The sequence below is a fragment of the Nomascus leucogenys genome, chromosome 18, assembly GCF_006542625.1.
Source record: "Nomascus leucogenys isolate Asia chromosome 18, Asia_NLE_v1, whole genome shotgun sequence".
NCBI classification, from domain to species: domain Eukaryota; kingdom Metazoa; phylum Chordata; class Mammalia; order Primates; family Hylobatidae; genus Nomascus; species Nomascus leucogenys.
This window is the reverse complement of record NC_044398.1, coordinates 18,352,894-18,367,286: the sequence shown is the minus strand read 5'-3', so window position 1 is coordinate 18,367,286 and position 14,393 is coordinate 18,352,894. Positions and strand designations below refer to the sequence as shown.

General features: G+C 40.3%; 1 protein-coding gene across 1 annotated transcript in view; it reads left to right on the top strand.

The window, feature by feature from the left end:
- The window catches only part of DNA2 (DNA replication helicase/nuclease 2), a 59,864-nt gene that overhangs the window by 18,741 nt on the left and 26,730 nt on the right, over positions 1-14,393 (top strand). The window contains exons 7-10 of the mRNA XM_030798144.1: positions 3,944-4,163; positions 7,765-7,882; positions 9,037-9,199; positions 11,006-11,200. Of these exons, the coding sequence (XP_030654004.1) occupies positions 3,944-4,163; positions 7,765-7,882; positions 9,037-9,199; positions 11,006-11,200 (696 nt within the window). The remainder of the gene's footprint in view (positions 1-3,943; positions 4,164-7,764; positions 7,883-9,036; positions 9,200-11,005; positions 11,201-14,393) is intronic.

Below are 14,393 nucleotides of genomic sequence, written 5' to 3'. Positions count from 1 at the left end.
GTGAAGGGGTTTGCTGGTGGAGAAAATGTAGGTGACAAAAGCAGCATGGAACCCTGGCAGGTAACAGCATATAAGGCACAGAAGGAGATAATAGAATCTGTTGAAGAAGGCTTAGGATAGGTCAGCAAGGGATTTGCAGCCTGGAAGAAGGGCATCATAGATGCTAAGGAAAGAGTGTGGAATTCAGACTCATCTTTGACCTGCAAGGAATCTTTGAAATCAAATCCCACATTTTTTTGTCAAAACACAAAATTATATACATTTTATATACAATGCACTCATGCGAGCTTAATGATGGGGATATGTTTTGAGAAATGTGGTGTTAGGCAATGTCATCATTGTGTGAACATCAGAGTGTACTTGTGCAAACCTAGATGGTAGAGCGCCTACTACACACCTAGGCCATATGGTATAGCCCGTTGCCTCTAGGCTACACACTTGTAAAACATGTTACTGTACTGAATACTGTAGCCAGTTGTAACAACAGTAAGTATTTGTGTATCTAAACATATCTAAATATAGAAAAGGTAGTGTGTTGTATTACCACAATAGCTAGATGTCACTAGGCAATGGAATTTTTTAGTTACACTATAATCTTATGGGACCACTATCCTAGGTTGACGAAATCATTGTTATACAATGGATGACTGTATATATAATTTTTCAAGTCACACAGAACTTTTACTGAAATAGATTACACATTATGCCATAAGGGAAACACCAATAAATTTTAAAGGATCGGTATCTTAGAAACGATATTCTGCAACTGTACTGTAACAAGGTTTGAACTTGGTAACAAAAGGGTATCTAAAATTCTCATGGTTTGTAAACTAAGGAAATGTTGATAAATGTTTTAAAAGGTCAGTCATAAAGGAAATTAACACATTTAGAATAGGTGGTTACATACCAAATTTTGTAGACTATAGCTAAAGTAGTACTTAGAAATTAATTTTTGTTGCCATTTAAAAAAATTGTGGTGGCTGGGTGTGGTGGCTCATGCCTGTAGTCCCAGCACTTTGGGAGGCTGAGATGGATAGACCACCTGAGGTCAGGAGTTAGAGACAAGCCTGGCCAACATGGTGAAACCCTATCTCTACTAAAAAATACAAAAATTAGCCAGGTGTGGTGATGCACGCCTATAATCCCAGCTACTTGGGAGCCTGAGACAAGAGAGTTGCTTGAACCCGGGAGGTGGAAGTTGCAGGGAGCCGAGATTGCACCACTGTACTCCAGCCTCTGCAACAGCAAGATTCCATCTCAAAAAAAAAAAAAAAAAAAAAAAATTGTGGTAATAAACATATAGTGGCCACGCATGGTGGCTCATAACTGTAATCCCAGCACTTTGGGAGGCGAAAGCAGGAGGATTGCTTGAGACCAGGAGTTCGAGATCAGCCTGGGAAACATGGTGAGAACTTGTCTCTCCAAAAAAAAAAAAAAAAAAAAAAAAAAAATTAGCTGGGCATAATGGCAGATGCCTGTAGTTTCAGCTACTTGAAAGGCTGAGGCGGGAGGATCTCTTGAGCCCAGGAGGTCAAAGCTGCAGTAAACTGTGTTCGTGCTACTGCATTCTAGCCTGGGTGACAGGGGTGACAGAATGAAACTCTGTCTCAGAATAATAATAATAAAGCCACATTGCTTCTTTTTCCAGGGCATTGAATTTTAGTAACAACTTTAAAAGTTTTTTTTAACCTGTATTCTATTAGGTATACATGTGACATTTCATAAATAATAAGTTTTGCCTAATTTAATAAAAGCATATCTGAATACACACCATGAACAAGTAACAGTTGGTGAGAGAATATAAATATTTAAGAAATTTCAGACCCAGTGCGGTGGATCTTGCTTGTAATTCCAGCACTTTGGGAGATCAAGACAAGAGGATTGGTTGAGTTCACCATGTTGCCCTGCGTTTTGTAGACTCTGTCTCTACAAATTTGAAAATAATTAGCGGGGTGTGGTGTTACACACCTCTCATCCCAGCTACTTGGGAGGCTGAAACAGAAGGATTGCTTGAGCCCAGGAGGTCAAGGCTGCAGTGAGCCGTGTTCATGTCACTGCACTCTACCCCGGGCAACAGAGAGAGACCCTGTCTCACTAAGAAAGAAAGAAAAAGAAATTTTATATAAATTATGGCTTCTCTGAATTTCACTATTGTCTTCTTCAACGATTCTGGAAGGATACATATCTTCCATGATATTATATTTGAAGCATCTTGAAGTAGTTTTTTTTATAAAAAATTATTTAAGACAGCATTTTTTTTCTTAGAAAATATTCTCATTTGTTAAAAAATTGCTGTCCATGGCCAGGTGTGGTAGCTCACTCCTGTAATCCAGCGCTCTGGGAGGCCAAAGCAGGTGGATCACTTGAGGTCAGGAATTTGAGACCAGCCAGGACAACATGGCAAAAGCCTGTCTCTATTAAACAAAAAAAAGAAGAAACAGCTGTCCAAAAAAAGAAATAGGGCTTGACCATAATAATATGAACTAAACAAAAATCAACTAAATCATCTATTCTAACAACTAGAATTATTCTATTTTTAAAAATCTTCATTTTGATAGGAAATGTTTTATTACTAGAAAAGTCATCTTTTTCATGTAAGATTTCCACTAGATTTAGTATTTTATGTGGCTGGCTTTGAATCTAAAAGTGTAAAATATTTTTCCATTAGATAGGATTAATAAGAGGTAACTCTTATCTTCTGCAGAATAACTGTAACTGCTCTGAAAATGAGTAAATCTTAGATAAGAGAGGAGGTTCGTAAGTTATTTCCACCTCTTCTCATTCCTTCAACATTTATATGTTCCCTTTTTTTCTCCTTCCTGTGCTCATGGGTTATTTACCAATTAAGAGATTAAAGTCAGAACCTCATTTTTATAATAAAAAAATTGAGTACTTTAAATATTGATAGTGGTAGACATGGTTTCATTTAGTTATTAAGTAAAGAAAATGGAACACTTGGAAGTGACCATTAGCTCCTTTGAAGATTGTCACCTGGGGGTGTGTGGATGAAGTGTTGGGTGAATGAGCCCCACACTTCATAGATGATGGAGATAGCTCTTTTTCTTTTTTTTTTTTTTTTTTTTTTTTTGAGACTGAGTCTTGTTCTACCACTCAAGTTGGACTGCAGTGGCACTATCTTGGCTCACTACAACCTCCGCCTCCTGAGTTCAAGCAATTCTCCTGCCTTAGCCTCCTGAGTAGCTGGGATTACAGGCATGTGCCACCCTGCCTGGCTAATTCTTGTATTTTTTTAATCGAGACAGGATTTTGCCATGTTGGCCAGGCTGGTCTTGAACTCCTTAACTCAGGTGATCTGCCTGCCTCAGCGTGAGCCACCAGGCCCAGCAGACAGCTCATTCTTAATCAGTGTAATCTAGTGTTATGTGAAGGAATACATCTCTCATTGCTTAGGGTGCAACCACATGCAAGCCATTACATACTAATTTGAGTAATAATTGTATATCAGAATACTCAGATTGGAATTGTGGCTCTAGCAATTTAAGTAGCAAGACTGTTGTAATCTAGGCCTGAGAAAATAAGGGCCTGAGTTAAGAAGATTATAGTAGGAATGACTGAAAGGAACAGATGGTAAATACTGAGAAAGACTAAATTCCATGAGCAGAGCCCGTAGAACAGTGGTTCTTAAACTTGAGCATGCATCAAAATTGTGGAGGGTTGGTTAAACAGATTGCTAGGCCTCACCCCTAGAGTTTCTGTTTGAATAGGTTTGGAGTGGGTCTTGAGGATTTATTTTTATAGCAAGTTCTCAGGTGATGCTGATGCTACTGGTCCAGGGACCACAGTTTGAAAATCACTGCTGTAAAGGTAGGTAGACTCTTTCCCCTCCCCACATTCTCTGTGTGTAATAGACAGTCAGAGCCAGCAGATGTGAAATGAGCTAAGTGTTCTAATTAAGTGTTTTTGTGCTTTTTTTTTTTTTCAGGCCAAGTGATAATAGTAAGGATAATTCAACATGTAACATTGAAGTCGTGAAACCAATAGATATTGAAGAAAGCATTTGGTCCCCTAGGTTTGGATTGAAAGGCAAAATAGATGTTACAGTTGGTGTGAAAATACATCGAGGGTATAAAACGAAATACAAGATAATGCCACTGGAACTTAAAACTGGCAAAGAATCAAATTCTATTGAACACCGTAGTCAGGTATAAATGTTAATAAGAAAATTGTCTGTTTTATACTTGTTTTTTTTTTTTTTTTTGAGACAGAGTCTTGTTCTGTCACCCAGGCTGGAGAGCAGTGGCGCAGTCTTGGCTCACTGCAAGCTCCGCCTCCCGGGTTCACGCCAGGCTGGAGTGCAATGGTGTGATCTCAACTCATTGTAACCTCTGCCTCCCGGGTTCAAGCGATTCTCCTGCCTTAGCCTCCTGAATAGCTAGGATTACAGGCCCTCGCCACCAAGCCCAGCTAATTTTTTGTATTTTTAGTAGAGACAGGTTTCACTATGTTGGCCAGGCTGGTCTCAAACTCCTGACCTTGTGATCTGCCTTCCTCAGCCTCCCAAAGTGCTGGGATTACAGGCATGAGCCACCGTGCCCGGCCTTATGCCTGACTAATTTTTGTATTTTTTGTAGAAATCGAGTTTTGCCATGTTGCCCAGCCTGGTCTTGAACTCGTGACCTCACCTGATATTCCCACCTCGGCCTCCCAAAGTGCTGGAATTACAGACGTGAGCCACTGCACCCAGCCTTTTGCTATTAATTGTATACGAAATATTGAAGGTTTTCACAAGAGCTTTACATTTGGGAATGAAAAGTAGGGTAACTTTGTTTCACCTATTATTAGGTTTTCTGTAGATGTTGGAAGTGGAAGAAAAAATATTTCCCCTTTTTAAAGACTTGAACTTTTTACTTTGATAATACAGAAATAACTGAAATTACAAACTTAAATACTTGGCTAAATTATAACCCTCTGGAGGAAGGAAAATTATGCCAATAGAAGAAAGGCTTGTTTTTGAAGTCAAGGGTCAGAAGGAATGTGTTTTGTGTATATGAGACTGAAAATTTTTAATTGATTTTTAAAATCACAAGTTTGAATGAAATCACTTTATAATGCTAAACAGGAGATAAATATAAAAGCATTTCAGGCCAGCACAGTGGCTCACGCCTGTAATCCCAGCACTTTGGGAGGCCAAGGTGGGTGGATCACTTGAGGTCAAGAGTTTGAGACCAGCCTGGCCAACATGGTGAAACCCCATCTTTACTACAAAAAAAAAAAAAAGCCTAGTGTGGTGGTACATGCCTGTAGTCCCAGCTACTCGGGAGGCTGAGAATTGCTCAAACTAGGGAGCAGAGGCTGTAGTGAGCTGAGATTGCGCCCCTGCACCCCAGCCGGGGTGACAGAGCCAGACTCCATCTCAAAAATAAATAAATAAATAAATAAATTAAAGCATTTCAATATCTTAAGTGATCTAGATTCCAAGACCTTTTTCCATTGAGATTGTTGCTCTAATTCGTCATTGCTTCAAGGCAAAGAATATTACTGTATTTAATTTTGTTCAATTGGAGATTTTATTTTTGCAAGAAGTGCAAGAAAATTTTAAGAATAAAGTAGTAATTCTTGTATTGAAAAAAGTGAGGAAATTTGCTAGAACAAGGCTAAAAATGTTGGAATTTATATTGCATATTATGCACAAGACAAGACATTAAAAAATTAATTATGATAGTTCATTATTATGTTGGGTATGAGGAAAAAAATAAGGTTCCCTACTTAAAAGATTTGACTTTTTAATTTTGATAATAAGAAAAGGTTTAAGAAAGTTTTTTTTAGATGGGGTCTTGCTATGTTGACTTGCAGCTAAAGCTGTTACATGAGCTAAAAGGACTATTTTTAACTTGTCTTAGATGGTTTCTCTGAAGAATTTCATGAAACCTAGGGTGGTTAATGACATTTCATGCTCTGGAGAAACAAACTCTGTAGAGTTAGTATTATTTGTCACAGTAGCTATCATGTAAATGATAATCATTTTTGTTTTGGTTCATTTATTTTAAATGGAGAAAATAGTGTCTACAGACTGTTAACTTCAAAATGTAAATCATAGTTTAATTTCCTTCTTCAATTTATTGGATATCTAAATATTTGCTTTCTAAGAAAATTCTCTATAGAATTCTTGGTTATCTAAGTAAAACTGAGAAGCATGAACTATGTTTTGTGTAAAATAAATTTTTTTTTTTTTTTTTTTTTTTTGAGATGGAGTCTTGCTGTCACCCAGGCTAGAGTGCAGTGGTGCGATCTCGGCTCACTGCAAGCTCCGCCTCCTGGGTTCATGCCATTCTCCTGCCTCAGCCTCCCGAGTAGCTGGGGCTACAGGTGCCCACCACCACGCCCGGCTAATTTTTTTGTATTTTTAGTAGAGATGGGGTTTCACCTTATTAGCCAGGATGGTCTCGATCTCCTGACCTTGTGATCCACCCACCTCGGCCTCCCAAAGTGCTGGGATTACAGGCGTAAGCCACTGCGCCCGGCCTTTTTTTTTTTTCTTATTTTAAGACAGTCTCCCTCTGTTACCCAGGCTGGAATGCAGTGGCACGGTCTCAGCTCACTGCAGCCTTTACTTCCCAGGGTCAATCAATCCTCCCATCTCAGCCTCCTGATTAGCTGGGACTGTGGATGCACATCACCATGCCTGGCTGATTTTTTTTTTTTGAGATGAAGTCTCCTTCTGTCCCCCAGGCTGGAGTGCAGTGGCACAATCTCGACTCACTGCAACCTCCACCTCCCGGGTTCAAGCAATTCTCCTGCCTTAGCCTCTCAAGTAGCTGGATTACAAGCATGTGCCATCACACCTGGCTAATTTTTGTATTTTTAGTAGAGACACGGTTTCACTATGTTGGCCAGGCTGGTCTCGAACTCCTGACCTCAAGTAATCTGCCCACCTTGGCCTTCCAAAGTACTGGGAGTATAGTCATGAGCCACCATGCCCAGCCGTGCCCGGGTAATTTTTAAATTTTTTTACATACATCTCTTTTTGTAGAAATGGGGATCTCACTATGTTTTTGTTTTTATGCTTTTAAATTTTTGTGGGTACTTAGTAGGTGTATACATTCATGGATTACATGAGATATTTTAATACAGGCATGCAATACATAATAATCATAATATAGTAAATGTGGTATCCATCCCCTCAAACATTTATTATTTGTGTTACAAATAACCCAGTTATACTCCTTTAGTGATTTTAAAACGCACAGTTAAATTATTTTTGACTATAGTCACTCTGTTGTGCTAGCAAATACTGTCTTATTCATTACTCTTTTTTTTTTTTCTTGGTACCCATTAACCATCCCCACTCCCCCCCCGCACCACCCTCACTATTGTTCCCAGCCTCTGGTAACCAACCTTCTACTATCTGTCTCCATGAATTCAATTGTTTTAATTTTTTGCTCCCACAAGTAAATGAGAACATACAAAGTTTTCTGTGTCTGGCTTTTTTTGCTTAACATAATGACTATCAGTTGGTCTCACTATATTGCCCAGGCTGGTCTCAAACTCCTGGGCTCAAGCAATCCTCCTGCCTTGGCCTCCCAAAGTGTTGGGATTGCAGGCCTGAGCCACCATGCCTGGCCTAGATTAAATGTTTGACATCAGATTTGTTGTGTTATCTTTACCAATTTGGCTCATGTTACTTATTAAATAGAAATAGCTTTATTGATCTTTTGAGTTTAAAATTATGTGTTGGTTGCAAGACAATGTAGGGAAATACAAGAAGTTATAGTTTTGTTTGAGCAAATGTCAATGTTTGCACAGGTTGTTCTGTACACTCTACTAAGCCAAGAGAGAAGAGCTGATCCAGAGGCTGGCTTGCTTCTCTACCTCAAGACTGGTCAGATGTACCCTGTGCCTGCCAACCATCTAGATAAAAGAGGTTGAGCCATTTTTTTTTTAGTTTTACTTCTTTGCCCACCCCCCGCTTCAGCTGCTGGTGATACATATTTATACCTGACAATCTACTCACAGCACTTATTAGGTTATAATTTGTAGCTGTGGGTTTTTGTTGTTGTTTTGTATGTGTGTGTTTTTATTTTTGTTTTTTGAGATAGAGTCTCACTCTGTTGCCCAGGCTGGAGTGAAGTGGCACAATCTTGGCTCACTGCAACTTCCACCTTCTGGGTTGAATCGATTCTCCTGCCTCAGTTTCCTGAGTAGCTGGGATTACAGGCATGTGCCACCATGCCTGGCTAGTTTTACTTTTAGTAGAGATGGGGTTTCACCATGTCGGCCAGGCTGGTCTTGAATTCTTGGCCTCAAGTGATCTGCCCGCCTTGGTCTCTGAAAGTGCTGGGATTACAGGCATGAGCCACTATACCTGGCCAATTGTGGTATTTTTTTAAAAGAATTTTAATAATATACTCCATAGGTGAAAACATTATTAATCTTTTAAAATTTTATTATGCAAAACTTTATTTCAAACTTTCTATTTTATATTAAAGATATTCTAGATAGCTGTATTTATCCTCAGTATTCAGCTAATACCAACTTCACAATGCTTACTAGTTATGAAATATATAGTTTAAAGAATTTATCAAGTGAACAGAAACTTAAAGGAAATGTACCAAAATGTTGTTATTCTAGTATAGTGGGAAATATGAATACTGTTTTCTCCTTTTTAAAATGTTTTTATTTTATTTATTTATTTATTTGAGACTGAGTTTCGCTCTTGTTACCCAGGCTGGAGTGCAATGGTGCGATCTCAGCTCACTGCAATCTCCGCCTCCCAGGTTCAAGTGATTCTCCTGCCTCAGCCTCCTGATGAGCTGTAATACAGTCATGCACCAACAATCCCAGCTAATTGTGTATTTTTAGTAGAGACGGGGTTTCACCATGTTGGTTAGGCTAGTCTTGAACCCCTGACCTTTGGTGATCCGCCCATCTCGGCCTCCCCAAGTGTTGGGATTACAGGCATAAGCCATTGTGCCCGGCCCTAAGATGTTTTTAAATCTGAAAGTTTTACATATATAGTGAAAAAGACATGATTAACTTTATTTAACTCTTAAAAAGACATTTACCTTTTTTTCATAGAATTATTAACGCTAAGAAACCAGATGGCATTCTCATTGTTTCACCGTATTAGCAAATCTGCTACTAGACAGAAGACACAGCTTGCTTCTTTGCCACAAATAATTGAGGAAGAGAAAACTTGTAAATATTGTTCACAAATTGGCAATTGCGCTCTTTATAGCAGGTAAATATTGTCTACCAAAGGCATTATTTCTAGTTGAGTATGAACTCAATTAAATATGTTTAACATTGGTGGCCAGACCAGCATTGATAACATCATTTTAGTTATTTTTCCTTTATATTTTCCTTCGTATTATTTCTAAAATTAATAGAAAAAAAAAACACAGTACTTTCTTTTTTTTTTTTTTTTTTTTTTTGAGACGGAGCTTTTGCTCTTGTTGCCCAGGCTGGAGTGCAATGGTGCAATCTCGGCTCACCACAACCTCTGCCTCTTGGGTTCAAGCGATTCTCTTGCCTCAGCCTCCCGAGTAGCTGGGATTACAGGCATGCGCTACCATTCCCGGCTAATTTTGTATTTTTAGTAGAGAAGAGGTTTCACCGTGTTGGTCAGGCTGATCTCCAACTCCTGAACTCAGGTGATCTGACCATCTCAGTCTCCTGAAGTGCTGGGATTACAGGCATGAGCCACCGCGCCCAGCTAATTTTTTGTGTTTTTATTTATTTATTTGTATTTTATTTATTTATTTTTTTGAGACAGTCTCACTCTGTCACCAGGGCTGGAGTGCAGTGGCATGATCTCGGCTCACTACAACCTCCGCCTCCCTAGTTCAAACGATTCTCCTGCCTCAGCTTCCCGAATAGCTGGGACTACAGGCGCTCGCCACCACACTCAGCTAATTTTTGTATTTTTAGTAGAGATGGGGTTTCACCATGTTCGCCAGGATGGTCTCGATCTCTTGACCTCGTGATCCACCCACCTCGGCCTCCCAAAGTGCTGGGATTACAGGCATGAGCCACTGCCCCCAGCAATTTTTTGTATTTTTAATAGAGATAGGGTTTCACCGTGTTGGCCAGGCTGGTCTTGAACTCCTGACATCAAGTGATCTGCCTGCCTTGGCCTCCCAAAGTGCTGGGATTATAGGCTTGAGCCACTGCACTATGCCAAAATACTTTTTTTTTTTTTTTTTTTTTTGAGACAATCTTGCTCTGTTGCTTGGGCTGGAGTGCAGTGGCGCAATCTTGGCTCACTGCAACCTCCACCTCCTGGGTTCAGGCAATTCTCCTGCCTCAGCCTCTCGAGTAGCTGGGACTACAGGCGTCCGCCACCACACCTGGCTAATTTTTTGTATTTTAGTAGAGACGGGGTTTCACCGTGTGTTGCCCAGGCTGGTCTCGAACTCCTGAGCTCAGTCAATCCGCCCGCCTTGGCCTCCCAAAATGCTAGAATTACAGGTGTGAGCCTCTGTACTTGGCCTCACATAAATACTCTTTAAGGTATTTTTTCAAGGGATCTCTTAATGGCAGAGGACTGTGAACCGTAGGAAGACTGGGCATATTTCTTTGAAATCTTATGTTTATCGTCAGTGTTTTGTATGCTGTCCTATAGCATGTTTGTTTCTATAGAAAATATTTTAATCTGGTATTAAGCAAAATCCAAATGATTCTCCATGTTTTTATGTGTACTTACATCACTGAGCTAGGTGTACAAATATTGTGATTTTTAAGAAATGAAGTTGTATTAAAAGCCAAAACTTGTTGCATATGGGAATGAAGATTAGGGTTTACCCAACCTGAGTTGTTTGGGGGATAGTCACTGAAGGCAAAATAATGCAGTATTGAATTTCTCACACATTTTGTTTTATAAAAAGCCATATGACTTATGTTTAAATGGCTTTTAAGGAACATTAGGGGCTGTGGTTATGAGTTATGATGATGATCATATATGTGTTCTTATTTTGGAATTATCTCACTTCGTACCCAGCCAGGGAAATGGTTTATAAGCATCTCTAACTTGGAACTTTATATTTAGAGCAGTTGAACAACAGATGGATGGTAGTTCAGTCCCAATTGCGATGCTGCCCAAAATAGAAGAAGAAACCCAGCATCTGAAGCAAACACACTTAGAATATTTCAGCCTTTGGTGTCTAATGTTAACCCTGGAGTCACAATCGAAGGATAATAAAAAGAATCACCAAAATATCTGGCTAATGCCTGCTTCGGAAATGTAAGTAGTCCATAATATTTCAGTAATTTGGATTAGTTAGTGAGGTGACATTTGGAATTTATGACAAATACAGGTTATGAAGCATGTTATAGATACACGATTTCATTTATTCATGACAACTGCAGGTGGCTCTCAATTGTTTCTAAGAAGAGCACCATTCCTGTGTATCCTATGTGCTGTAATCATTGCTAGTTAGTAATACAGTTTCAGTAGACTAAATATGCCTCAAGAAATCTTGTTTTAAAAATTACTTTTCTTTGGGAGTCCGAGGTGGGTGGATCACCTGAGGTCAAGAGTTTGAGACCAGCCTGGCCAACATGGCGAAACCCCGTCTTTACTAAAAATACAAAAATTAGCCGGGCGGGTGCCTGTAATCCCAGCTACTTGGGAGACTGAGGCAGGAGAATCGCTTGAACCTGGGAGGCGGAGGCTGCAGTCAACCAAGATCGTGCCATTGCACTCCAGCCTGGGCAACAAGAGCAAAACTGTCTCAAAAAAACCAAATCAAAAAATTAGCTGGGCGTGGTAGTGGGCGCCTGTAATCCCAGCTACTTGGGAGACTGAGGCAGGAGAATTGCTTGAACCCGGGAGGCGGAGGTTACAGTAAGCCAACATCGTACCACTGCACTCCAGCCTGGGTGACAGAGCAAGACTCTGTCTTAAAAAAAAAAAAAAAATTACTTTTGTCAGGGCGGTGTGTCATGCCTGTAATCCCAGCAGTTTGTGATGCCGAAGCAGGTGGATAGCTTGAGCTCACGAGTTTGAGACCGGCCTGGGCAACATGGCAAAACCCTGTCTCTACAAAAAATACAAAAATTACCTAGGTGTGGTTGTGCATGCCTGTAGTCCCAGGATGAGGTGGGAGGATGGCTTGAGCCAGAGGTGAAGGTTGCAGTGAGCTGAGATCGCACCACTGCACTCCAGCCTGGGTGATAGAGCCAGACCTTGACTCAAAAAAAAAAAAAAAAAAAAGAAATTATTTTAAATCCTGTTAAAAGTTTTCAGTATATACTTTTTCATCGGTGATAACATTATAAACTTGAGTATATCTTAAAGTGAATTGTTATATATTGTATATATTGGCATAATGCAAATCAATGTGGTATTAACTTGATTTTTTAAATATTAGCTTTTTTGAGATGGAATCTCACACTGTCACCCAAGCAGCTGGAGTGCAGTGGCGTGATGTCAGCTCACTGCAACCTCCGCTGTCTGGATTCAAGCTATTCTCCTGCCTTAGCCTCCAAGTAGCTGGGATTACAGGTGCCTGCCACTGCGCCCAGCTAATTTTTGTAGTTTTAGTAGAGACAGGGTTTCACCATCTTGGCCAGGCTGGTCTTGAGCTCCTGACTTAGTGATCCACCCACCTCAGCTTCCCAAAGTGATGGGATTACAGGTGTGAGCCACTTTGCCTGGTCTAAATACTCGTATTTTAAATGTTTATATTTTCAGTAACTTTTGATACAGATGCAAATTTTCTAAAGGTCCATTTCATAGTCCTTGTGGGATTCATTTAAAAAAATAATAATAATATATCACCTGTAAAGTTAGAATTTTTCTTTCTTTTTTTTTTTTTTTTTAAGAGACAGGGTCACACTCTGCTGCCTTGGCTGGAGTATAGTGGTGCAATCATGGCTCACTGTAGCCTCGAACTTCTGGGATAAAGTTCACAGTCTTCCTGCCTTAACCTCCTGAGTAGCTAGGACCATAGGTGTGCACCACCAAACTTGGCTAACTTTTTTTTTTTTTTTTTTTTTAGAGATGGGGTCTTGCTATATGGCCCAGGCTGGTCTTGAACTCCTGGCCTCAAGTGATCCTCCCATCTTGACCACCAAAAGTGCTGGTATTACAGCTGTGAGCCACTGTGCCATGGCTAATTTTTTTGTTTTATTTTACGTTCTTATAGAAACAGGGTCTTGCTATGTTGCCCAGCATAGTCTTAAATTCCCGAGCTCAAGTGATCCTCCCACTTTGGCTTCCCAAAGTGTTGAGATTATAGGTATAAGCCACTATGCCTGGCCTAGAATTTATCTTTGCATAGTATTTTTCTTTATGTAAAATTTCATTGTTTTAGCTTCATTTTTTTCTTTGCAGAATGAGTATTAATGATGTGACTTTAGAAATAATTGGATCATTATTTCCCTAATATTAGACTTTAACACAAGGAAACATTGCAGTGGAGAAAGTTTATGTAATTGTGGATAGATGCGTATGTGTAGTGAGTATACTATACATATGTAAAATTTATGTAAAATTTAATTGCTTTCATTTTTTTAATCTCAGGCCTTTTGTAGTATGTAAAACTTTTTTTTTTTAGACAAAGTCTTGCTCTGGGCCGGGCGCAGTGGCTCACGCCTGTAATCCTAGCACTTTGGGAGGCCGAGGTGGGCGGATCACGAGGTCAGGATATTGAGACCATGCTGGCTAACACAATGAAACCCCATCTCTACTAAAAATACAAAATATTAGCTGGGCATGGTGGCGGGTGCCTGTAGTCCCAGCTACTCCCAAGGCTGAGGCAGGAGAATCCCATGAACCCGGGAGGCAGAGCTTACAGTGAGCCAAGATTGCACCACTGTACTCCAGCCTAGTCAACAGAGAGACTCCCTCTCAAAAAAATAAATAAATAAATAAAAACGCCTGGAGCAGTGGCTCAAGCCTGTAATCCCAGCACTTTGGGAGGCCAAGGCGGGCAGATCACAAGGTCAGGAGATTGAGACCATCCTGGCTGCTAACACGGTGAAACCCCATCTCTACTAAAAATACAAAAAAAAAATGAGCCGGGCGTGGTGGCGGATGCCTGTAGTCCCAGCTACTTGGGAGGCTGAGGTGGGAGAATGGCGTGAACCCGGGAGGCGGAGCTTGCAGTGAGCTGAGATTGCACCACGACACTCCAGCCTGGGCGACAGAACAAGACTCCGTCTCAAAAAATAAAAAATAAAAATAAATAAATAAATAAATAAAAAGTCTTACTCTGTCACCCAGGCTGGAGTGTCTTGACCCATTGCAACCTCTCCCTTCTGGGTTCCAGTAATTCTCATGCCTCAGCCTCCCAAGAAGCTGGGTTTACAGGCACGTGCCACCACACCCAGCTAATTTTTGTATTTTTAGTAGAGATGGGGTTTTGCCGTGTTGGCCAGGCTAGTCTCGAATTCCTGGCCTCAAGCAGTCCGCCCACCTCAGCCTCCTAAAG